Below are 26,367 nucleotides of genomic sequence, written 5' to 3' on the forward strand. Positions count from 1 at the left end.
AATGCTTTTGCGGAAAAGTGTCCGTGCCAATCTAGACACTCTTTTCCGCAAATGCTTTTAACGGAAAAACATTTCGGTTTGCGGAAAATCATGCCAGTCTAGATGTAGCCAATTTAGTCTACAGAGGAGTTGTCCCAGTATATTTACTGGAATCGATTGAATGAAAGTACAATTGAATGAATGTTGATCATTGCTAATTGTAAAAGAATTAAGAGAATGGTAATCTCTGGTATTCCTTTTTGTGTAGCAGATTTCTGGGTTAGCAGTGAGATGCTCATGATCAGCATGAATCTTTATATAACACTCAAATGGATTTTCAGCCATGCTGTAGCTTCTGTGTGAATACTGTTGCAGTGCAAAAGGTTGTAAATCTAGTGCTGGACCAGAGATTAGAAGGCATGGTGGGGGACTGGCCAGATAACTGTTCCACTCTGTTGACCCCTAGCTCCCAGAATAATGCTTTGGGACCCCCATCAGCCCTGTGCAATTTACAGCAGCCCAGAAGCTACTTTATATTGTGTTGGGGTATTGAGTCGGCTGCAGAATGGGCGAACTGTTAGTTGGCATAAAACCTCCACTTCTGAATGAATCATGGCTTGGCTGAATCCTGGTTAATTTAAACTTGCCCGTTCAGTGGCACTCACTTCTGTGAGATTTGATTCTGGCAAATAACTTTAGCAAGGATTTTTGTTCTTAACTTCTCTTGGAGCAAGCAGCTGGCATGGCCCATTGTCAGAGACAGGACACCAGCTAGATGGTTCTTTTCAATCATGGCAGGTCTTAGGTTTTAAATAGATAAGAGCTGTCAAAAGCAACCTAATCTTTAATAAATCATTTCCAAGCTTTGCCAATGAGAACTTAGCAGTGAGGTTAATTTCTTTTTCTCCTTTGATTGCTGTTATCCTGCTCTTGATTGTTCTAAACACAAGGACATTTAATTAGTTTAGCATGTTTATTTCTTCTTCAGGAGATAGGTAATTCATTAATTTGTCACTGCAAACATGCCTCAGAGGAGTTTTGTGTTTTCTAAAGTATAGCACTTTTCAGGGAGGAAGGGTGGGGGGAGAGGAGAATAGCTGAGGATGCTGTTTTAGTGAATCCTATTAACAGTATGATTAACAGTATTTGCCTAGTTAGATGTGACCTATATTCAGAAAGATCTGTGAAAAATACTCTCTGGATTTTTTGACCCAGTCCTCTACCTTTATGCAGACATAAACAATGAGAATTGGTTCATAGGATTTCTAAATACTTGGAATGGGAGTTAGGTGTGTGTATCACAAGATCCCCACTCCTCTTCACCCAGTTGAGTCAACCTGATGTCTTGGCTGAAAGTTGGTGTGGCAGCTCCAAGATCAGGAGCCAACCTGATCTCTCCTGTGCTCTCTTTCCTGGGTGACTGGAGGCTGAAACACACAGCTGAGGTCAATCAGCCATGCTCCAAAGAGCATGATTGGTATCATCCCACTAAAAGAGCTGGATGGGCTGCAAGGGGGTCAGAGCTTCATCAGGAGGTGAGTGTGTCTTATTATTAGATGGAAATACACCAAGTTTGGATGGTGATTGCCACAATATGCATGCGTGTGCTGTCTACATGAGTTCAGACACAGACAAAGGACAGAAAGCATTACTGATCTGGTACTTACTTCTCCATATCTGTGTCTGCCTCCACAAATATGAAACATACATACATATTCTTGTGGGTACTTTTAGAACCTGGTGTATCTCACTCTAAGACACACTCATCTTTTGATTGAGCTAGGACCTCCAACCCTGTTAATCACCCAGCACTTGGCAGGATGATGTCAATTGCTCCACTTAGAGAGCATGGCTGTCTTAGTGCTGTCTGTCTGTCAGTACTTGGTCCCTCAAGTTTCTAAATCTGGGCTCTTTAACATGCTTGTCAAGTTCACAGGTACAGAATTCCAGGTATGCTGTAGTTTAGATTAAAGACTGGTTACTGTTAGATAAAATGTGTCACTTCTCTAGTAAGCAATTTCCCTTAGGGGATTAAAATAATTGTATCTCATAAACTGAGTCTTTTTCTAGTGTGATAAAAACCCTGATTCTTGCTGTACACCTTGAATATATTTACTCCTTGGTTCAGGGAGGGGTCAGTGCTGGTGCGTGAGATGAGAGTGGGAGGATCCCACATCAGGGAGAAAAAATGGGAAATGATTGTTTGTTTTTTTAAATTACAAGGCAGGGTTTGTATTCCGATTAACAATTTCTGATTAGGAAAGAGTGTGCAGGAGACCCACTGTTTTCCTTTCATAAATGAAGAGTTCAGTCTGTTGTTACTCTACATCTGCGTTTCTTATTATGTATTGCTCTTCATGGGAAAGCCCTACATGTAATAATTTTGTAATAAGCAATTTCAGAATAAAAATTGTGAAATAGCTTATTTTGAACTAGCGTGTCTACACTGATTGGCGCCTCAATTGCATATAAAGCCCCCTGGAAGCGCTTTGGGCAGGGCATCAGGACAGCAGTCACTTCCTGGAGCTGCTGACTGAGGCTAGCGGAAGCTTGTGCTTAAAGGGACCTCCCCGTACAGACATATCTTAGGCGCTTCTACATTGCTTACCTCCTTGAGGGACAGCAAAATCTTCCCACTGTGTGCTCTGCTTGCCCTTGCGGATACCACAGCACTTCAGCCATGGAGCCAGACCTGCTGGATAGCAGTTGTCAGCTCTTAGACCTCATGCTGCCCCTCCTGATGCAATTACTGCCCATGTTGCCCTTGTGGCTCTGGAGGAACAGGATCTGCCGCTCCCTGCAGGGCATCTCCTCTCCTCTCTCTTTGTGCTGCTCATGCAGCACAGCCCCTCCCACTCTCCCCTGCACATTGTGCTCTGCCACTTCTGGCAACTGAACACCAGTTCCGACTGGTGGGACCGGATCGTCATGGAGTGGTGGGATGACCAGCAATGGCTCTGGAACTTCCGCATGAGGAAGAACACCTTCCTGGAGCTGTGTGAGTGGCTCACCCCTGCCCTCTGGCAATGGAACATCCACATGCAACCCGCCATCCCCATCCAGAAGTGGGTTGCCATCACACTGTGGAAGCTCGCCACGCCAGATAGCTACTGCTCTGTCAGGAACCTGTTCAACATGGGGAGATGGACCATCGGGGCCGTGCTCATGCAGGTATGATGCTCTTGTGCTATTGTCTCAAGAGGGTGGTGAAATGCTGGAATGGAGTCTCCTAAGGAAGTGGGGTTGGTGGAATTTCCCTTCCTCGTAGGTTTGTCAGTCCCATCTTCACAAAGCCCTGCCAGGGGATGGGGTAAGTTGGGTTGATCCTGGTGTGTGGGAAAGAGGATTGGATTCGGGGAACTCCTGAGGGCCCTGGCAACCCTGTGATTCTCTGTTTGTTTGCCTCCTTCTACAGGTGGTGAGGGCCATCAACACCTTCCTGCTGTGCAGGGTCATCAGCCTGGGCAACGTGGACCACCACCAGCTTTGCTGCCATGGGCTTCCTCAACTGTGTGTGTGTGGGGGCATTGACGGCACCTACATCCCCATCTGGGCCTCTGACCACTGGACATCGGACTACATCATCCGGAAGGGGTACTTTTTCATAGTCCTGCAGGCAGTCGTGGACCACTAAGGCTGCTTCAAGGACATCAGCTTTGGGTGGTTGGTGAAGGCGCATGGTGCCTGCATCTTCAGGAACTCCAGCCTGTTCCAGAAGATGCATGCTGGCACTTTTTTCCCTGACCGCACGTCTGGGTCAGGGATGTGGACGTGCCCATGTGGATCATGGGGGATGCAGTCTACTCTCTGCTTCCCTGGCTAATGAAGCCCTACACTGGGCACCTTGACCCCAAGAAAGAACGTTTTAACGCCAGGCTCAGCAGGGCCCATGTGGTTGTGGAGGGTACCTTCAGCCATCTTAAAAGGAGGTTCCATTGTCTCCTCACCTACCTGGACCTTGGCAAGTGGAATGTCCTTCATTTGGTGGTGGCTTGTTGCATCCTGCACAACCTGTGTGAAAATGAGGAGGAGACGTTCCTGCCATGGTGGAGGGCAGAGGCCGAGCAGCTTGCAAGGGTCTTTGATCAGCTGTGCACAGCTGCCATCCAGCAAACCCATCGGGGGCTATGAACATTGGGGAGGCCCTGAGAGAGAGTTTGAGCCAGTGCCAGCTATGAGACTCTCTCCTGGGTCTCTCCACAAGGGGCCTCTGCAGTGCCCCTTTGTGCCTTTTCTCCCACACCCCTGCCCTCCTTTCCTACTTTCCTCCCCCCCTTCCCTTCCTCCTGCAGACATAATAAATCACACTTCTGGGTTTGGAAAGAATAAACTTTTTTTAAAAAAATTTGGGGTAAAAGTATCTGGGGAGGGAATGGGGAAAGAACCTGGGAGGCAGGAGGAGCAATGTTCCCTCTAAGCTGCATTGCCGCACAGCTTCACAGGTGATTAATCAGCCCTGCCCAATCAGTCAGCTCCATACAGGGAGCTCTGAGCCTCTGACAGGGCGGGCTTGATTAATCAGCTGTGAAGCTTTGCTGCAATGCAGCTTAGAGGGTACACGAGGAGGGGAGAGGAAGAAGTGGGAGGAGCGGTTCAGGGATGAGGCTGGGACTGGAACCTGCCTGGAGTATTCCTGCTGCCTTGTGTGTGGTGCCCTTCGTGGCCCCGGGGCGGGGTAGTGGAAGAAGCCAGAGTGATGAGGGTGGGAGCTGGGGCAGGAGCAGCAGCAGGAGTCGGGGGGCAGCTTGTGGACTGCTCTGTGGCGGCTGCCAGGCAGTCAACGGTGGTGCTGAAAGCTACACACACACTTTGGACCTGCTGAAGCAGCTCCTGTCAGATGGTGTGGCACAGTTCTAGGTCTGTATCCAATCTGCGGTCCTGCTGCTCCACAGACCGCTACAGGGCCCATAGGCTGGCAACGTGTTCCTGCTGCAGGGCTCCCTGGGGTTGCTGGCATCTGCAGGTTTTGTGGAATTGGGAGGCTAGTGTGGGAGATGTGGCTCGTGCCTCACTTGCAGCTAGTCCAGCTGTGAAGAAAAGTGAGAAGAGCAGTTATCCCAGGAGACAGGGTGCATAAAGCGTAGCCCTTACCTCTGAGGTGACACCGAAAGGTGTCAGGTCAGATGAAGGTGAAGTGCTTCGAGCAAGGCCCTCTGTGGCTTAGAGAGTGGGCCCTTTCCTGCAGGGGCACGGACATTCCAGGGGGAAGCCTCACTTACCTCACGTCCCAGGGACAAGCAGGCAAGGGAGGGTGCCAGGAGCTTGTCAGCGGGAAGGGGGTGATGGGGCGGCTCGGCTTCCCTCCCTGCCGTGCACATGCCGGGTCCAGCAGTGGCAGAATCTCATAGGGAGACGACTCATAGGGAGCCTGCTGGAGGATTGAAGGGAAGGTGTTGGAGAGGGGGAGTGTGCGCAGCAGATGCTGCTTGCCAGGGAAGTGCTGCTAGGGTCCCCTCCACTTCCTCCCTTTCCCAACAGGCTCCCGTGGCAGGGGTTTAGTGTCCCCCACCTTGCCACACTTGCCTGGGAGTGGATGTCGCCCTGAGAGTTTTGTTCATTTCTATTTTAATGTATTATATATTCTCTGAAGAGTACACTGTCTTTAGAGAATCGAAGGAAGCTATTTAAACATTTTTATATAGAAATTAGGGCTGGCTGGAAAATACCAATTTTATTTTGAGAACAAAGTCTTGGGTTTTGACATTTATTTTCATTTTTCATGGGAATGAAAATGAGACTTCAAAAATGTTATGCAAAAGAGATAGATGTGTGCATACACTGAAGCACTCACTCAAATATAGTCAATAGTTCATTCTGTTGATTTGGGGCAGAAACTGCCATGAGATGGCCTAACCACAAGACTCTAAAATCCATCTCTCACTTTCTTCATCTCTCCTGTTGGTGCCATTTCACTTTGTATAAATATGTATTAACTAAGCCAGAGAGAGTGTGATTTTTCTGTTTCCCAAGGGTTGTTGGTTATTCGGGGTGATTCTCTCTCTTGTTTTGACCAGAAATTCCACCCGACCCCAAGCAACGTTCCAGATGAAAAGTTATTAAAGAATTTTTTTCAGCTATGTTTTGTAGAGTGGTCACTCAAGTCATGTTTGTTGAATGAATGGTGATCTCTTTATCTGAAGTAATATTGTGATGTGAGTTTGTCTGGGGCTTGAAAATTTTTCTTCCTTACTTTACACCTGGAAAAACACTTTTTTTTGCAGTGTTTGCAAAAAATAAACTAATTCAAAAATTAGATTGAATTAATACTATGGATAGTATTCAGTGATATTCACAACCTCATTTACTAGCTTTTTCATAAACACTATGTGAGCTAAACTCGGTTGTTCCCAAGCATGATTGTCTAAGGGTAGAGTATTTGTGCATATGTGGACTAAACATGGTTTCTCACATGAATATTAATGCAAATTGTAGAAGTATTTATACTGGAGCTGTTTGCTCTTTTATCTTAAAAGCACTTTTGGACCAGGAACCATCCAATCAAGTGACAGGAACAATACCACACTGTATAAGTGACTAATCTCACAGCATATGCATGAATGACAAGTAGTGAATATTGGAAGCAGTTGCTGTAGTGAATAGTAAGCAATGCATCACAGTAAATTTTAAATGATCAAATTGTTAGAAATGAAAGTGTCTTTTCAGGTAATTCATGAACTGACAGTGGGGATAAATTCACTGAAGATATAGTTCACTGTGAATAACTTGTCAACCTCTGGAACTGGATATACTAGATATGACTAGATTTTATTTAATACATAAAAACCTTGCTACTGAGAAAGTATCTTTTAGCACTGCAACTTCCAATATTAGCTGAATGCTACTAGATAGGTTTTTTTTTTTTTTTTTACAAAGAAGTAACATCTTGTGGCTTAGTGTTATCATTCATCTTGAACATAGCTAAAATGGCATGTCCTATTTCTTACATGTTGCATATTTTAGCTGCTGTAACTTACTTTTTAAATATGCATTTTAGTGCTACACTTCTTTTTTTTGTGTGGGGTTAAGGGGGCAAGAAAAGCAATTGTGTTGATTTATATCAGCAAACTGCCCTCTAGTGACTGAATTGGAAAGGAATTATGTCTGCTGAAGTCACATAGTATATTGCAAGGTTATGTGTTTGTTATTTTTCAGTAGAAACAAATTCAAAGATTCACCATACAATTAAAGCAATGGCTTTTGTAGAATTTAGAAAGCACTTTCTTGTATAAAGATAAACTTAAAAAACAACAAATGGTCTGGTAGCACTTTATAGACTAACAAAACATATAGATAGTATCATGAGCTTTTGTGGGTACAGCCTACTTCTTACTGCAGAAGGTGGGATATGGGTTGTTTTTTCATACCTTTCCTGAGCTCCAAAGATTATTTCAGACTTCCCATTCGCTATAAATCTCACTTTACTCTTTCAGTTCTGGGTCTGAATGTGGAAACATAGATTGAACTTCTTGCATTTGGGGGTCCCTGCTTCTCCTTACCCCCTTTCTAATTTACAGAACAAGTATGGTACAAATAGAACCAGTGTGACTTGTCCCAAAGCTGCACTACTAATGTGCTCCAACCTTGACATGGTAGGACCAAGTGTGTGTATGAGAGCATAGTTTTGTCTCTTTGCTTTTTCATTCCCTGGACTTCATGCAAAGAAAAGTCATTAGGGGACTTGCAGGTGGTGCTGTCGGTGAGATATTGAACAGTGACTCTGGAGAATGGGGTTCAGTTCCTGACTTTACCAAAGATTTACTGTGTGATCCTGAGAAAAACATTTCATCTCTCTGTGCCTCATTTCCCCCTCTCTAGAATGCAAATAATGATACTTAGTTATTTCTCAGGGGTGTTTTGAGGCTATATTAATGTTTAGTGAAGCTCAGAATGATGGTCACGGGAGCAATAGCAATACTTCTGTAGACTGAAGGTCAGCTGCCCAATGGCTCTGTGAGATGTTTTAGCTGAGTGCCTGGTAAACAAGTGTCCATATCACATAAACTACCTTTGTAACTGCAATCCTTATGGAGAGAGTAATGTATGGGATAGGACAGTGGTGTTCAACCTTTTTCTATAGTGTGACCCCATGTTATAATAGATACAAGTTTGGCAATACATACCTTGCCCTTCTTCATAGCCTAAACGTAAAGGATATTACAACTCTCCTCCTTCCTCCTCCAGGTCTGTTCAGAATTCCCAGGCTGAGTATCCACATGCTGGGAGACTGAATTATCTTTATAATCACAGAGTTGGTCCATAGATTAATGTTAAAGCACAGTACATTAAGGGGAAGCCATCATTTCCCCTTCACATGCTGTACCTGCGGACAAAAGATGTCAGATTTCAGGAGTGTCAAGCTGTCACTTTTCACAAATGCTAATAAATTCGCTGAAATGTGTTTTCTTTCCTTCAGACAAAGACAATGCAATTAAATTCTTATATTTCCAGACTTAAACATTTTATTTTTTTTCTAAAAATAAAATCTTGGGCAATTTTTGGAAACCCATATTTTATATGTCTTGCAAGGGAACATAGCTTATCTGACTGTCCGATTCATTTCTCTGCCAGCCTGCTGTCTGACACTAAATTTATTTGACAAAAAGGAACTAAAATCTAATTAGAGAGAGATTGTTTCATCTATGTGCTCGGCAGCCCCCCATAGGTCTGTCTCCGTGTTGGTTTGCCTCACTGTAAAAACTGCAGATGGAGAGAGCTGGTTATACGGAATGTCATAATGCCAGTTAACTTAGAAGGATGTCCCCTGAAGCTGTGCTGGAAGTTAGTAGCTCAGCTGTCTGTCAAATAAACCATGACAAGCTTAGCTTGTGCAAAGAGAGCTTCCTGACATCTTTGGACACCTGGACACCACAGCTCCTGTCAATCAGCATGGGAAAAATGTGTTGGTAGCTTATATGTTGCAAAAAGCATCACTCTTCCTGGTGTTGCCAGTATTTATGATTCCTAATAAGTTGTACTTTGTGTATTTTCAAGAGATTTGTATCATGGCTACAGAAACTCCTGTTTTGAACAGGAGTTTCTTTGATAAAGCTCTTTCCAGTGTGTTGTCTTATTCTCCAGTTACAGGAGAACCCTGAATTCATTATTCTTTGTCACTTTCCAGGCAAAGACAACTGTGCCTAAGGTGCTTATTTAACTGGGACTTCATTTTCAGTTGCTTTCTTTTCATCTATCCAGCGGTGACACAACTGCTTATACAAACAGACCAAAAGTATATGATAAGCTCGCACTGAATACTTGCTAATTGCCATCTCAGTGGATTTACCAAGACAGGTCAGACACAACATATTTTGTTAAGTCAGCTGTATTTTCAGTCAAAGGCATAACAGCACACTTGTAAAAAGTTTACCTTTCTGAAACACAGCTAGTATGGAGATTGGTTTTCCAACAAGTAGAACAGTTGCTGTAGCTCAGATGTAGTGGAAAAGAGAAGGACCGAGTAGAAAACTGTGTCAGGTGTATGGAATCATGTCTCCGTATACAAGTATATCTATGTATAATAGTTTATTTGAAGACCGTGTATATATTAGGTGTTAGCAACATTGCCAGACTGATATTACTGGTATCTTACTGAGAGAAATGTAAGTAGGTGGATGGTATATTGGTAACTCACAGAACAGAAAATTGATTCCTAACTTTGTTTTCCGTTATGTGACCTTAGAGAAGTCATTTAAATTCTCCATGACTCAGTTTCCCCATCAATAACATCGATATAACATATCACATGGGATGCTGTGAAATGTAATTCATTATTGTATATAAAGCGTGTTGTGTTTATTTATTTAATGAGTGTGTGTGGAATACATGTACTGCAAGGAGGGCTTCCTTGACAGGTCTTTGTCAGTTATGTCAATCCAACCTACAGTTTATCCCCCTAATCCAGACCCTATAATCCTCAAAAACCTCCTGTTGTAGCATCTTATATCTGACTTATGACAGCCCTGGCTATTCTAATCTTAGGTCTTTCCTGATCAGAGGCTGTCAATTACATTTAATATGGGAGGTCTGGTGTCCACTGGGCTCTGGGATGAGATCACCGGCCAGATTGCCTAGACTGAGAAAGAGCAGTGCTCTAACCCTCTGCTCCAGCTAGCCCTAAGAACTTCTTCTTTTGTTCTGCTGAACTCTTTCTGGTGGAAGAACAAATAGTCTGAAATGTGGGATATGATTTAAAAACTGAACTATTTCCAAAAGTAAATGTAGCCAGGTTACTTTAGCGCTTAGTCAATAGCTCTTTGAATGGTAAGCGTGGAGTCAGAATATGGCTGTTAAAACCCAATTTCCCAGAGGTTTTTAGTGCCTAAAGATGCAGATAGATGCCTAGTGGGGTTTTCAAAAATGCTTAAGAAGGCTAGGTGCCCAAAGTCCTTTGGAATCAAACAGAAATTAGGTATCTAACTGGCCTTGTCATCTTTGAAAATCCCAGTAGGCACCCACCTGCATCTGTAGGCAGCTAAGTACCTTTTGAAAATGTATGAGTCATGTTTGTGAACCCTCTTCCCTGCACTTCACTAGGCACTTAACGACAAGTCCTGAGAATTAGGCCTATGTACTCTGAGGCATCACATGGGTTTGGAGGATGGTATTGTACCCTCAGTTATACTTTTGCTGTCACATTGACCTTTGTGGCATTGCCGCCAGGTGCACAACGACAACTAGTCTCTCGGAAAGTGAGTGGGGGCATCAAACTAGAAGCTATAGAGACCGGAAAATAATGTGAATCCAGACTGCATAACAAGCAAGGCCCCTTGGTCCAAACATACTGGTCACTTCACTCTGTAGTGGGGAGTTATCAGACTCTGTTAAAATCTTTACTTTACTGATGGAAAACAATGTGCCCATGGGGTGTTGGCTTCAGTGAGGTTTCTGCTTTCTCCCTCTCCTCATTCAGAAAAGTCTATAATCTCCCTGTGCTCTTCCTCCTTTTTTTCGGAGACTACTCTTTTGCTAACTGTTTTTTTTTCTCATTGCAGTCCCCACTCCATCCCCGACCGGCTACGGATCCGAGTGAACAGGATTAGTTTACAAGATTATGAGGGGCTGCATTATGACAAGGAAAAACTGCGTGAAGCCTGTAAGTCAGTAGGACCTCACTGGGTGATTTCTTTCTTTTGCCAGATAATGTGTGTAATAGATCTGATACTATAAAAAGTACAAGGTATACATTATGCACAGCTTGTACATGCACTATAGAACTGTGTCCTTAATTAGTCATGAACTTTGTATGTTGCTTACATTAAGCATAGAATAACTGATCCTTGTGTATTGACCATATATAGACTTGGACAGTTGTCATATGTCTTTTACTGGGCATTTGTAATTGAAAACTGCTAGCTGACTTTTTTAAATCAATGTCTCCCTGGTGGCCATACTGGATTTTACTTATTTTTAAAGATTCTGTAATTGACTTAAAATTTCCAAGTCAAAGGTTTAATTATAGGATTCATCCTATTTTGCCTAGCAGTTGCATTGGCGTCTAGGATGGTCACAAACCAGACACATTTGTCTTTGTGGGTGAATCATGCAAAGCCCTCAGCATGACATACACATAAAATAATCAGTGTTCTCATTTAGTGATTTAATTACCACATTCAGGGTGTAAAACAGTCAGCCCATTGCATTGGCATCACTGATGACGATGATCCACACACTTAAAAATGAAGTCCTTTTCCTTGATGACATGTGGAATCATTAATCAATGCGGGACACTGCTGCTTGCAATAACAGTTTAATAGAGTCTTGCTCATGCATCTGGCTCATTATTCATGTTAAATTACAAGCAGTCTGTTTGTTGTGTAACAAAGCTGTAGCTCCCTCTATAATACAGGACTCCCCGGTAATTACAGGATGGCAAGCCTTTTAATTGGTTTGCTTATCTTATTGTGGAAAGATGGCTATACTGTTACAGTCTCTCTCTCTCTCTCCCTGCTCCCTGTTTCCCTGCTCACCATCACTTCTTCCGGCAATGGAATTGAGATGGTCAGAATTTTAATACAGATTCTGACAGCCTCTTTTAAGCTCTTGCTGGTAGATTTCAGCTATAATTAAAGCAATTACAGACTTCATCAGTGGGCTGATGTGAATTATAACAAGATGATGTCTGTGATTTGGTGGAGTGGAATTTCTATTAATATTCTATTAACTTAGGATGTGAGTCCAATGGACCCTAAACAAAAGGGACATCTATCTATCTATCTATCTATCTATCTATCTATCTATCTATCTATCTATCATAGATAGAGAGATAGTTATATGAAGATCTATATCTATATCTATGCATTTATATAGGAGAAAAAGTTATTTTGGATGAATTGATGCCTCTCTTGAATATCTTTTTTTCTATCTCACACACTCTCAGCATTTGAGGAAAGAAAAATATACCTGTTGTCATTAACTTTAAAAAACCCTGTTTTAACAAACAGTTTAGAAGATGAGCTGCTGTTATTATAGTAAATAGATATTTTTATCTTGTTTGTTAGTGGTGAAAAACTCAATGATGCCATTATATGAAATGTCTAGCAAACAATGTAAGAGTGTAATGAAAGATGTGGCAGATCTCCCATCTGGATTTTGTTTGTATGGAAATCTGGCCATTTGATGGATTTTTTTTGTTCATCTTCATTCTAAAAATTTAAATTTTGACATCAAATACTTGCAATAGCTGTTGTCAGATCGTGGGGATCGTTTAAATATTATCCTACTCCTTCATCTCTTCAGCCTGCTGCTGGAACTTCTTGCTAATTCCATTTCTATCCCCAGTGCTGGTTCCCTATCTTCTCATTTTTCATACAACTTCTCTTTTCTCACCAGCCTTTTCCTGGTCCATGATCCATCTACTCTCTTTCTCTCTCTTTTCTTCTCTTTCTTTCTTGGAATGCTTTTTGTAAAGTAAAAATGTCACACAAGCCCAGTGCCCCTCCAGCTGCCCCACTAGATCAAAGTAAAATAGATAACTAAAGACATACATCTCCCCCCCTTACAATATTTAGGAAAGTCCTGCGTGAATATCTAATTATTGAAATTTACCCTAAAAGTTAACACATTTTTACTATATTGGACTAAAACTAAAAGCTAAATACTTCATATCAAAATTGTCCTAACTTCAGGTTGAATCTTGAAATGAAGGTTTCAATCTAATCCCAATCAAGCTTCCAGGAAGAGAAGAGTTCTCTACAGCTGCCACTAACCAAATTATTATATAAATTATAGTCATCTTGAATTTTGCACCTAGGAAAAAGATTTGTCCATGCTGTCCAGGGAGCATAATGGCATAACCTCCCTTCCCAGTTACCTTGTGACATATATTACACATCTCCATAAGAGAACTATGCTAATAGCAAAACATTGTTATATCAGTGGCCTATACAACCTGAGGGTGTGGCAAGAAATGAGATTGAAGACACTTGGCACTTTCACTTATCTGAGAAGTGCATCTAAGTATTTTCTTGCATTCTAGAAGTGGGTTATTGAATATAAATAAGATAATTATAATAAAAAAGTATGATATTTTACTCAGCTGTCAAAAGGGGGAAAAATACCCTTCCTCTGGACAAATGGAGAGGTAGAATTTTGCAAGGCTGATTTTAAAACCTAAATATACATTCCAAAGAAATATAGCTGTTTGTTTGCTGCTAGGTGGAGAGACCTTTGTTATAGGAATTCTGAGTTAGAGAGGCTTGCTTTTGAAGTGCCAATTGCTCTGCATCAGGTCATGCCCTCACAATAGCACCATGATATTCAGCAGCATGTATTTCTCACTCTGTACCAATGTGATTCTCAGTCTACACATCATTCTGTACTGTAACAGAATGAACATGAATATAGAAAGTCTAGAATGCCTCAGTTACTTACCACTTCTCTGCTCTTGCTGCCTTAATAAAAAGCCAGCAACAAGAGGAACACAAAAATCAGAACATGAAAAGGAAACCAGTTAATAACCACGCACTTTATTATCCCTTCAGGAGCACTTTGGGAAAGCTATTAAGATTTTTGCCTGTGACATGTCTCCATAAGCGAGTTTTGGAAGCTCTGACATCAGCGTAACAATCTGAATCACCATAACTCAGAGTAAACACATTTCACTCTCCTTGTGTGCTTGAAATACTCATTTGATTCTATCTGCTGCTTCATCTAAAATTGAATTTTCCCCCGTCTAACAACTTGTCATACAAATAGTTCAGTAAAAGATTAATCTATGCTCTACTGGAGGTAGAAACCTCATTTCGAAAACCTTCTGAGCAATTAAATGGTGTTACTCTGCCCTCTGAAGGGCACGGCCATTCACACCTGATTCTGTCTTTGTCATGCTTTCCTTTCCTTGTTGCTTTAGCAGGCATTTCACCAACATATCTTTACCAAATTACCTGCTCCTCCTTTCCCCCTGCTCCATCTCTGGTGTCTCTTGGTTTTGTACTTTTTCCTAACTACCCCTGGATATTATCCATGGAATGATAAAAATATAGGGGGTATCTTACACTCTACAACAAGGAAGAGAGGGTAGCTTCCTGACTATTCAAACGTCATTCTTTTGAGAATGGTGTGTATGTGTGTGTCTCATATGTGCACACACATGTGATGCAAGTAAAGCTGAGCAATTTTTAAAATAAATAGTTTATTTACTAAAGAATATAGTTGTAGACTGACCCGGAAGAATCTGTAAATTTGACATGAATAGTTTTGATCATATTTCTCCCCACTCCCCAGTAACTTAGATGCCATTCACAGTGCAACCAGGGAAGAAGGAGTCATATAATGTTTAGCTCACTGATTTGAGCAGTAACTCTTGGTGTGGGAAACTTGGATTCAATTTCCCACCAGGGAGTGAGCATTTGAACTTGTAGAAGACAGCCTGAGCCACTGGGCAGATCTTGGTCATCCCGTCGAAGCTGTATCACTTTTTTATAGATAATTAAATGATCATTTGAACAGGGACTTAAACTGGATCCCCTACATCCTAAGGGAGGGCCCTAGTCATCAATCTACAGTCAAAGAAAATAACATATATAAAAATGGTAGAAAGGAGATGTTCAGTAATAATGTAGAAAAACTGTAAGTGTCCATTAAATATTTCTGTTTTGTATTTGAGCAAAACAGATGATATAGTCATATCATATAACAAGATGAAATATTTTCCATCCTGATAGTAACTCAGGAGGATACTAAAGAGCAACTTATATAATTAGGTATTTCTAAATCCACACATCTAGATAACTTGAATCCAAGAGTTTTAAAAGAGCTGACCGAGGAGCTCCCTGGAAAATTAATGTTTTTTTTTATAATTCTTGGAACACTGGGGAAGTTCCAAGTGCCTCAAAGAGAGCTACTGTGCTAGTATTTAAAAAGGTTAAATGGTATGATGCAGGTAATTATAGGCCTGTCAATTCGATGTCGATCCTGGGTAAGATAATGGAGCAGTTGATATGGGACTTGATTAATAAAGAATTAAAGGAGAGTAATATAATTAACATCAATCAACACGGTGGTATGGAAATAGATCTTGTCAAACTAACTTGATTTGTGTTTTTTGGGATGAGATTACAAGTTTGGCTGATGAAGCTAATAATGTGAAGGTAATATACATAGACTTCTGTATTTGACTTGGTAGCACATACAATTTTGATTAAGAAACTAAAAATATACAAAATTGAGATGGCACACATTAAACAAATTAAAATTGGGTAACTTATAGGTCTTAGTATCTAATGAAGAGAACAGGTCAATGCAACAGATGAATCTGGATTGTCTGGGTAAGTAGGGCACAAGTAAACAATTTTTGTTTCAATATTGCTAGATGTAAATGTAAAGAACTAGGAATAAAGAGAGTAGGTCATACTTACAAGATGGAGGACTCTGCCCTGGGTAGCAGAGACTGTAAAAGATTTGGGAGTGGGATATGGTATAATTATCTGAACATGAGCTCCCAGTGTGACGCTTTAGCCAAAAGGGCTAATACAGTCCTTAGATGGTTAAACAGAAGAATCTCACATAGCAGGAGAGAGGTTATTTTACCTCTTTATTTTATATTGGTTCAAGCACTCCTGGAATAGTGCACACTGCCAGGACCCACAATTCAAGCAGGATGTTGATAAATTGGAGAGGGATCAGGGAAAAGCTATGAGCACGAGCAAAGGGCTAGAAAAATGCCTCTTGGGAGGTAAGTCTAAAATGCACCTGGGAGGTGCAATTCTCTGCTTGTGTAGATGTACAAGTGTGGCTGTGGCTGCACAGCTGACAGCTTAAGCTAGCCACTTAAAAATGTACCCAGGGAGTGAGTGAGATTGTAGTCAGGTGGCTGGCCTGAGCTGCTGCCCAGGTTGCTACAATCACATAGTGGTAGACTTAAGGAGCTGGATCTGGTTAGTTTTAACAAAGAGAAAGTTAAGGGGGCATCTTGTTCAAAGTCCATAAGTAGCTACATGGAGAAGAAGGAATGGCTAATGGGCTTGTCTTTCTGGCAGTGAAAGGTAAAACAAGATTAAATGACTGAAAGCTGAAGCTAGACAATTTCCCTGGAAACCAGGTGTACATTTTCATCTGTGCAGGTAGTTAACCGTTAAAGCATCCATCACAACCCTTGATAAATTCTTCTATCATTGGCTGCTTCTTTGAAGCAAGGTTGGTTTTAATTTTTGTGAAGAGGCTTTCTAAGTTCAAACTAGAATTATTTTGGAGGACATTCTATGGCCTATTATGCAGGAAGTTAGACTAGATGATTGAAATGTTTTTTCTGGCTTTTGAGTCTATGAGTTTTCTTTCTCTCTGGCCCAATGACTATTGTGCCCTTTCTGTCTGAGGTCATGGAGTCATGAGGGTCCCCCCGGGAGCAGGAGGAGCCCCAACCCTCTCACAGCCATGCCAGCCAGCCAACTCCAGCCACCCCTGGGCCATTGGCCCAAGCACTGGGCCACCTCAGTCAGCCCCTGGCTGCCAGCTGGAGCAGAGCTCCAGCAGCTTCAGGAGAGACGGGGAGTGAGGGTGAAGTCTCAGGGTTGCATGTGGGTGAGTTGAGGACATGGGCCTGGGTTAGGGGAGGCTTAGCTTCCCCTGGCCTATGATACCCACCGTCCATGGACTATTCACTCTGATTATGAATAATTGTGAATTGCCAGCATAAGTAACATGGAACGATATTTCCAGACATGGAGAGTCTGTCTCATTCTTGGTATGTCCCTGGATATCTTCTCTGCACTCTGCATTTCTTTGTAACTGCAGGAGGGTTTAAGCGAAAGTTGGGTGATGGGGAGGAGTTGAGTTGGAATTAATTCCACTTAACCTTTTAATTTTTATTAATAAAATCCTTTCAGATTATAACCATCATCGGTGCTTTCCCTCTTTCCTATTGTGGAGCAGAAATTCTTGCCACTATATTTGCATAGGCAGCAAATATTCACAATTTACTTAATGAACTGAGCAGTACTCTTGATGAACTCTTTCAGTTTCCTCAGAGTATTGCCTGTTTAGATTTGTCACCCTTATGGCAGAGTGGTGAATAAGGTCACTAGGAGTGGGAAATGCACTGCGACTCTAACACAATCTGTCAGATCCCAGTGCCTTGTGTTTAGCATTCTCTATGCTCTAAGCATAATCTGATGCTTTTACATTCAGTATGTCAAAAGAGGTCAAATGAAGTAGGCAGTTTTCCCATTGCCATTCCCTGCCATGGTCTCCCTGACAATCTCCAAGTACTAACTTTTGCTCACCTCTGGCTCCTCACCCAAGTCCCATTCTTCACACTTAGCTGTTGCCAGTCACCACTCTTCAGATCTCCCATCCTAGTCCCAGTTTCGTTGCATAGTCATTCCCATTTCAGTTTCCACATCCCAATCCCCTCAGTTGCCTTGCCCAACTATTTCAAGTTTCCCCCTCATGCCTGTCTTCTTGTCCTTAGATTGATCCATTCAGTCACCATTTCACATGCCCTCTAATGCCCCTGGCTTCCAGTCACCTCCATCCCCACATTCCTCACCCCCTCTGGCTCACAGTCCCTACCTCCTCCCTGGCTCCTTGTCCCAGTGTCTTTGTCCAGTGGATTTCAGTTCTATTACTGGACTTGGGCTCCTCATTAGCTCTGTCTTTCCTCCCCACTGGTTCCTATTCCCAGACTACTTATGTAGGCAGTTTTGGCCTCTCCTCACACAAGTCCAGTCTCTCCCCCGCTTACTGATTCCCAGTGCCCTTCTATTTTCCTCCTCGTCTCCCCTTCAACTTCTAGTCTCACGCTTCCCCCACCAAGGCTCCTTGCCCCAAACACCAAAATTCTAGTTAGTGGCTCCCTAAGAATGTGTATTGAAGGGTTGCCTAGGGAGATTGTGGAATCTCCAACTCTGGAGATATTTAAGAGCAGGTTATATAGACATGTATCAGGGATGATCTAGATGGTACTGGGTCCTGCCGTGAATGCAGGGGACTAGACTTGACCTCTTGAGGTCCTTTCCAGTTCTAGTGTTCTATGATTCCGTAAAGGTAGCCCAGGGATATGGCAAGCACAGCTATTCTCTTCTTTGCAACCAGCCAACTGTGCCTGCTGGTGAAGGGTTGTTAGTGGAGGTGAGTTTTGACCATTCCTTGGCCCAAACCCTTGTGAGATGGCTAGAGCTGTTGGCAGTGTTAGTTTTCCACATCATGGCAGGCACTTGCTTAATGTGGGAATGTTTGTAGTGTCCTCTGTGCTCCTCCATCCATACACCAATGTAGGCCTGTGCATAACCTAGTCTCTATATATATAGTCTTAAGTTTATTCTGTAGATGTCTCAGACGTGTCCTTTCAGATATGCTCACTTTTAACAATCTGAATTGAAAACTCAACCTGGACTGTGCTTCAACCTCCTCTCCCCTCCAAAAACAAACAAACAAAAACACCAAACCTTACTTGCTTAGTCTTACTAAGTAGTAAAAAACCCCTTATATTTTTTTCAGTAAAATGAGCAGAAATGACATGAAGAGACAGGAATGTTTTTGTGTGGTAAGAAAGTATCATTAATACATATTAAATTCTTGGTCTACTACTACACTTTCAAAGCCAAACCCCTTAATATAAAATATCTGGTTATTTAATAGTTCCAACTCAACATTCTAGAGCATTTATTGTAATAACTTGACCCTTCACATCTCTCATATCAGTGGAAATCTCATAGGAAAATAATGTGCTCGTAACATCCTCCACATGCCGAATCTTTTATTTGCTACATTAAACATTTACAGCCAAACACATAATCTCTGCAATCCCTGAAGGGTAACTAGGTGTAATGAACATTCTAGAAGATCACACTTGCCTTCATGGCTGTTTCTGTCAGGATTTTGCAGGCAAATTGTGGTGTTTTGATGACAAATTGAATCCCATAGCAAGAGCAAATGAGGAAGTTAATTGCATTTTATCTTTTCTGAGTGGTAATATACAACATTTTTAGTCTTTTTCTGGTTGGGTCTATATGAAATTTTCACTAGCTTCAGGGACTCAAAATAATGAAGGGAGGAGGGTAGGTGGGAGTTTTCTCCTTTTCTCGTACATTCCGTAACTAACATCATGAGGAGTTTAGACATAATTGATAATTCTTCCAGCCAGCTTTTGGGGTGATCTGAATCACAAAGTGTAGTGTATGCTATCAGCCACATTGCTGTGTCTCCAACCCAAACTTTTGTTGATATTAGATTTAAGTTAGTGTCATTACAGGCAATAATGGTCCAAGAAGTGAACTAATTGAAATATTCTGCATTTCTTGATCTATCTGCCTATGTTCTTATAATGACATTCATAGCCATAAGAAGAGTGCTTCTGTCCAATACCCAATACAGAAAATTCCCTAATCAGAGCCAAACCCTTTGAACTACTCAGGAGGCACAGGTTGAAACTCTCTTAATTAGGATTTTCTGGTCTGGAAATGTCTATGGTCCAGCATGGATGCAGCAGGACCAGAGAGTCCCAGTGGAGGGCCAGCAGTAAGGATCCCTGTGGTGCCAGCATGGCAGCGGGCTGCCCACAGGTAGCTGACAGTGGGGCTGCCTGGCGCATGGCACTGGGGCTGCCCAGTGGATTTGGGAGCCCCAGCGCATTGTGTGAGCCCGGCTGCCCAGAGCCCTAGCATATGGTGCGCATGGCTGCCTGGAATCTCAGGTGATGGCTGAGCCAAGGCAACTATGGCTGCCCAGCGGTTTGGCAGAGCAGTGGGGTCAGCAGGAGGTAGGGAGGCCAGCAGTCGACCGGGGGGGCCAGTGGCAGAGGTCCAAAAATGACCTCCCCTGTTTTGGCAAAAATCCCTCATCTAGGACCAGTCAGGTCCCAAGGGTGCCAGACCAGGGAGGTCCAACCTGTACAAAAGGGATGGGAAACTGGCTGCAGCTGGCCTGCAGAAAATTCTGCTATTGGAAGGGAACTTTCTCTAGTGCATTTGGGTGCTTCACTGACTGTTACTCCTCGTTCCTGATGTGGACACATGTTGGAAGTGGGCATAGAGCAGAGCGTGGGTGAAGTGGAACTCTGCTTTGCTAGGCCTTTGCTTCACTAATACCTTGCAATGGTGGGGCAAGTCAGAGGGGCTGGGAAGCAGCTGTAACTCTCCTAGCACAGAGAATGGCCAGGAGAATTAGGGAGCTGGAGCCATCTCTCTGACTGCTCCCACCCACCCTCTCACCTTTCACTTGCACTGAGTGGAGCTCAGGCACTGAAAATAATTAAGTCATTGATGAATACTTTGGTAAGAGCCAAAGAAGGGGCCCTTTGTGGGCTGATACAGCTTAGAGTAACCAGACTGTGCTACTCAAAGCAGTGCTCCTGGGCAGTTCTTTAGGGTGTCTTTGATTAGCCACTATTACTCATTGTTTAGGTGATAACGCTCTGCTGATGTGCATAGATCATAACTGCACACTAGCTATCCATCAGCCAAAATGGAGAAGGGCTGCAGCAGAAGCGATAGAAAACCTGGAAGATCAGCTGGTTTAGTTTTGGTCTGGTGCTGTTGGTGAAGGATTAGCCAGCTGTGAGCCAAATGATATTACTGCAAGGGAGATCACAAACACCTCACGGTGATCAAATAAAGGGTGTGAGGCAGCCCAGGAGATGGGTTCTGGTTTAGTTTTTCTATAATATGTATAAATACTAAACCTCTCTTCTCCCTGCCCAGGTTTCCTCACTCAATGACTCTGCCCACCTAGGGCACATCTACACTAGGAAATGATTTTGAAATACCTAAATTGGAAATAATAACTCCCGAAATAACAAAATCGAAATAGAACAACGAGAAGTCCTGTGGCACCTTATAGACTAACAGATTCATTGGAGCATAAGCTTTCATGGGCAAAGACCCACTTTGTCAGGTGCATCTGATGAAGTGGGTCTTTGCCCACGAAAGCATACGCTCCAATAAATCTGTTAGTCTATAAGGTGCCACAGGACTTCTCGTTGTTCTTGCAGATTCAGATTAACACGACTGCCCCTCTGATAAAAATCGAAATAGTGTGTCCCAACTACAGGGAACCTCAAAATTACTCCGAGATTGGCTCCATGCGCTACCATGACTTAGGGTATGTCTACACTACCCTCCTAGTTCGAACTAGGAGGGTAATGTATGCATACCGCACTTGCTAATGAAGCCCGGGATTTGAATTTCCCGGGCTTCATTAGCATAAGCGGGGAGCCGCCATTTTTAAATCCCCGCTGCTTCGAACCCCGTGTAGCGCGGCTACACGGGGCTCGAACTAGGTAGTTCGGACTAGGGTCCTATTCCGAACTACCGTTACTCCTCGTGAAACGAGGTGTACCGGTAGTTCAGAATAGGCACCCTAGTCCGAACTACCTAGTTCGAGCCCCGTGTAGCCGCACTACACGGGTTTCGAAGCAGCGGGGATTTAAAAATGGCGGCTCCCCGCTTATGCTAATGAAGCCCGGGAAATTCAAATCCCGGGCTTCATTAGCAAGTGCGGTATGCATACATTACCCTCCTAGTTCGAACTAGCGGGGTAGTGTAGACATACCCTTAGTGCCCCCAGGAAGCACTGGGCAGTAATTACTTCAAATGACTGGGGAGCAGTTATTTCGAAACAGCAGCAGCTGAGCTTCCATACTACCACTTTTTTGAAATAACTGTTTTGAAATAAGCGTTATTCCCTAGGAAAGCAGGAGTAAAGATTTTGAAATAACCAGCCTGTCAGTTTGAAATAACGGGCTTGGTAGTATGGACGTTCCGCTTATTATTTTGAAATCTGGGGGGTTATTTTGAAATAACTCCCTAGTGTAGACCGGGGCTAACGGTACAGGGAAGTTAAAAAACATCCACTCAGGTGAATCTCAGAGCTCTGGTCAACAGACTTGGAGCCACAGGGTTAACACTGTGGGGCTACAAAGAGAGCCAGGAAGAGATTGGCCTTGGGTTAGAACCTGGGCCCCTAATCTGTCGGGGTGGTGGGAAGGTCTCACTGCTCAGGCTGCAGCCTGACCTCTGCCTCTACGCTGCTATTTTTAGCTCTGCAGCATGAGCCCCATGATTCTGAGTCAGTTTGCATGTGCTCTGTGGCTTACTGCCATGGGTTGTTTTTAGTTTGGCTGTCTTGATGTACCCTGAGTGTGGGGGTGACATTGGGTCCATTGTGACATCTCCCAGGATGCAATCTGGACTGTGGAACTTCTGTGTCCCCTTAACTCTCGAGCCTGAGGTGCTTTGCCGTCAGAATAGCCGATCCTGGACAGTGTTCCCTCTAAGGTTTTCCATCCCTGAGCGGAGTGAGTTTTGTCTTGTGCACCAACTTTGAGGTCACGTGTGCTTGTTTGGATGTATGCCGCTGTGGTGCTGCTCCCTGAGGGACTCTCCCAGTGCAGAGACTCCAGCCTGTCCCCCACCCCATGCTGGGATCCCAAGCCCTGCTCCCAGGCAGCACTCCCCCATCTCATGGGGAGAATCTGAGACCTGCCCTCCCTCCGCCCCCGAAGCGCTGCTCTCAGGGCAGCCTGTGTGCAAGGCAGTGGCTGCCCCAGGCTGCTCCATGCACTGGCTGCAAGTCCCCTCCTGCGGCAGTGGGAAGCTGTTGCCAGCACCCAGGGTTTGCAGGGAGTGGAGTGCTGGGGGTGGGACAGCAACATATGGGAAATCAGAGTGGGGAGCCAGCCAAGGGTTGAAGGGACCTGGGAGCCAAAGGGAAGTGAGGGGGGAAGAGAGGAGAACAGTGATGCAGCGGGCCCCGGCCCCAGAGCAGCTGCACCATAGCCTGGCTCCAGCCATGCTGCTTCCTGCGGCTCCCCTTGGCTGCAAATGGCAAATTGTGGCCAAAAGGAGCCACGAGGCCCCATGGCTACCACACCAGTAAATAAGCATATGGGAGTTTGCTTTGGCAGCTTTCTAAGCATGGTTCTGCAGGCACTTTGAGAAACTCTGGTTTAGATAAAAGAACAAAACAAGTTTATTAACTAGAGTTATTAAGTGATTTATAGGTATTTAAGGCATGAAAGTCAGAATGGGTTAAAAAAAAAAAGTAAAACCATAAATTCCTAAACTTTAACATTTTGAATAGGATTAGAAAGCAAAAAGATTTTTCTGAATCCAAAACTTTCAGCAGTCCATGCTAACCTGAAAGCCTTTCTAGTTAGGATGACTCCCACGTTCACAGATGGTTCTGTATCTTTCAAATGATCTTGTTGATTTCAGGAATGTATGTAAGAACTGTTATTCACAAAATTTTCCAGGCAGCTCCAGTTTTGAAGAAAATTCTCTCCCATGCTTAGCTGTTTTAATTTCTTTTTCATCTATAAAATTCAGGTTGTCCCTTCTTGTTTTTGGAAACTGATTTCCCTTCCAAGGATCTCTTCGGTGATCTTCCTAAGCAATTTATTCCTATCTCCCTCTTCATTTCTCTGCCCTGCACATAGTTACCTGTGCTGGGAAGCAGCATAATCTAGTGATTAGATTAAGGGACTGGGAATCTGGAAATCTTCTGTACTACTTCAAATTTATCACTCGCTGTGTGTTCATGAGCAATCTGTAATCTACAGTTGTGTCTACTCCCTCTCCTATACTCTACCTAAAAAATGAGGATAACAGCCCATATTGAGGTCACCTTTTGCTAAATGGCACCATCCCATATTATCTGAGATACCACAGTACTGAGTACTGAGAATTTTGGATGAACACTGACATGCACATTGAAAGTAATTACTATTACCTGATAAAATAAGCAGTTAACATTTCAGTTATTGGTCATACTAGCCCAAAATTCATATGTAAGAGCAAGGGTGCTCATACAAATCTACTGTAAATGTCACTCTTGTCATTTCTTAGGTAGAATTACCGAACTACGATTTTTATAAAATTCCTTTACCAGTTCTCTGTTGAAATGAATATATGGGACATAATTGAATAATGTTCTTTCTCCCACCTTTAAAGACTGAAAGGCACTCTGTGCTTTTCTTTCATCCATGCAAATAATTCAGCTGTCAAAAATTTCATAGCAGAACTGTCTCTTGAATAGTAGCACTTTCACCTCAGAAAGATTTATGGATTTCCTTAAAATTCCACACATTCACAAGTCACTCCTCTCTTAGTCATTAGGAGCTATTACTGTCTAGTTAATTAATAACTTCAGTCCTTTGTTAGCTGCATTGTCTCAGTAGGATAAGTCTCGGGTCCCAGTTAGACACATACATTTCTTAAACAATGTTAATAAAAAATGAATTCCAAAAAAAGAGAGGAAAAATTAAGACCCAACAACACAGCTCCTTTGTGCATTGTTGCTATTGGAGCCCTAATAGATATCTGTTGTGATTCACGGATTACTGCTGTAAAACATTACAAAATACCCATGTCAGAAGAGGCTGTAGCGGGACCTACAGGATTGAAACTAAACAGCGATAAAATACATTCATCAGAGTGCTTGCTGTTCTCCTCTTAGAGCAGGTTAAGCAATAATAAATACCAAGCAAAGAGAATTATTCCGTACCCAGAGCACCTGAACAAATAAAAAGCACATAACTATTGGCACTGTTTTATAGGCTCGCCTCACCAAGTCTTCTCCGTGATGAAACGTCTTAGGGATCAGCGTTGAAATCCTTCCTTTCTGGCATTTGTAAGATTTAAGATGTGGGTGAGAGTGGGAGCTTGCTAGAAGGAAATGTGTTAATCCATTATTTCAGAAGGAATATGAGAGATTCTTTTTCCGCCTTATTGGTCTCAGCAACTTTCCTCCCACATACTCATTCTTCCTTTCTCAACCCCCACCTCCCAACAGCGCGCACACTGCTGTTTTCTTAGGCTCATAATCGTTAGTGCTGAATGTGGTGTTAATGCTATGGCTCTGGTCTGTGTTGGCCATTGGGCCTTGTGCAGAGCTTGACCAGAGCTTGAATGCTGCAGAACTCTTCCTTCCTAATCTGAGAGTGCTACAATTCTCTAGCCTGCCTTAGTGGGCCTGGAGAATATGAACCACAAGGATTGTCTTCTCCTTATCTCTTGCCATTGTTTGTTTCCTACTCTTAACAGAGTGAAGAGCTCCCCAATAGGCAAACATCCCAGGCTCCCTCTTAATCATATCCTTTTCAATTACAAGAGCAGCTGCAACATAGTTAGTTTTTCAATTTATTCTACTGTTGATAGTAACTGTTCATGACTCCTTGTGATCCAATCAACTAAATTGTTCATGAACATAAGGATCTCATTCTCTCTTGGAATATTTCCTATGAATATTCCAATCTGTTTGGGTACATCTACACAGCAGCATTATTTTGAAATAACACTAGTTATTTCGTAATAACTTAGCCTGCCTCTACACAGTAAGCAGTTCCTTTGAAATAATGTCGAAATACTGTCAAGTTGGAAGACTTCTTACTCTGGCTATGTATAGACTGCAGAGCTTTTCTGGGATACCGGCAGTATCCTGGAAAAGCTCTGCCGCGTCCAAGAAATGCATCCCCTTTTCCAAAAATAATGTTGGAAAAGTAGATGCATTTTTTCGGCATCTCTGTAAACCTCATTTTATTAGGAAGAAGGGATGTTCTGAAAGAGGGTTTTTTTCCTAAATTTGGCCCCGTGTAGAGGGGCCAAATTTCGGAAAAGCCTCTTTCAGAAGTAAATCGGAAAAAGATATGCAAATTGTGTTTCTTTTTCTGATTTATCTTTGTAGTGTAGACATAGCCTCTAACTCCTGTAACCTTCATTGTACAAGGAGTAAGGGAAGTTGAGGAAGAGTGCTCTATTTCAAAATAAGTGCTGTGTAGACGCTCCCAGTTTCGAAATAAGCTGTTTCAAAATAAGCTACACAATTGACATAGCTCAATTTGCGTAACTTATTTTGAGTTAAGTCCTGCTGTGTTAACACACCCTTTCTGTTCTTTCTTTGCTGCCTCCCCAGTTGCTGATGCACTGCTTGGTTAAAGCCTATCAAGGGAGAGGGAAC

The 26,367-nt window shown here is 42.9% G+C and overlaps 1 protein-coding gene and 1 long non-coding RNA gene across 12 annotated transcripts in view; one reads left to right on the top strand and one right to left on the bottom strand.

Moving 5' to 3' along the window:
* Positions 1-26,367, top strand: part of DGKI (diacylglycerol kinase iota) — a 319,613-nt gene that overhangs the window by 216,364 nt on the left and 76,882 nt on the right. For all 11 annotated transcript variants that reach the window (XM_075940098.1, XM_075940048.1, XM_075940058.1 and 8 more), the window contains one exon: positions 10,971-11,071. In XM_075940098.1, the coding sequence (XP_075796213.1) occupies positions 10,971-11,071 (101 nt within the window). The remainder of the gene's footprint in view (positions 1-10,970; positions 11,072-26,367) is intronic.
* Positions 1,188-25,116, bottom strand: LOC112547498 (uncharacterized). Its single transcript, XR_003091236.2, has 3 exons — positions 24,979-25,116; positions 8,100-8,299; positions 1,188-5,006 (listed from the first exon to the last, which is right to left on the bottom strand). It is a non-coding gene; the product is annotated as an uncharacterized LOC112547498 (long non-coding RNA).

This window comes from Pelodiscus sinensis, chromosome 1, assembly GCF_049634645.1.
Source record: "Pelodiscus sinensis isolate JC-2024 chromosome 1, ASM4963464v1, whole genome shotgun sequence".
NCBI classification, from domain to species: Eukaryota; Metazoa; Chordata; order Testudines; family Trionychidae; genus Pelodiscus; species Pelodiscus sinensis.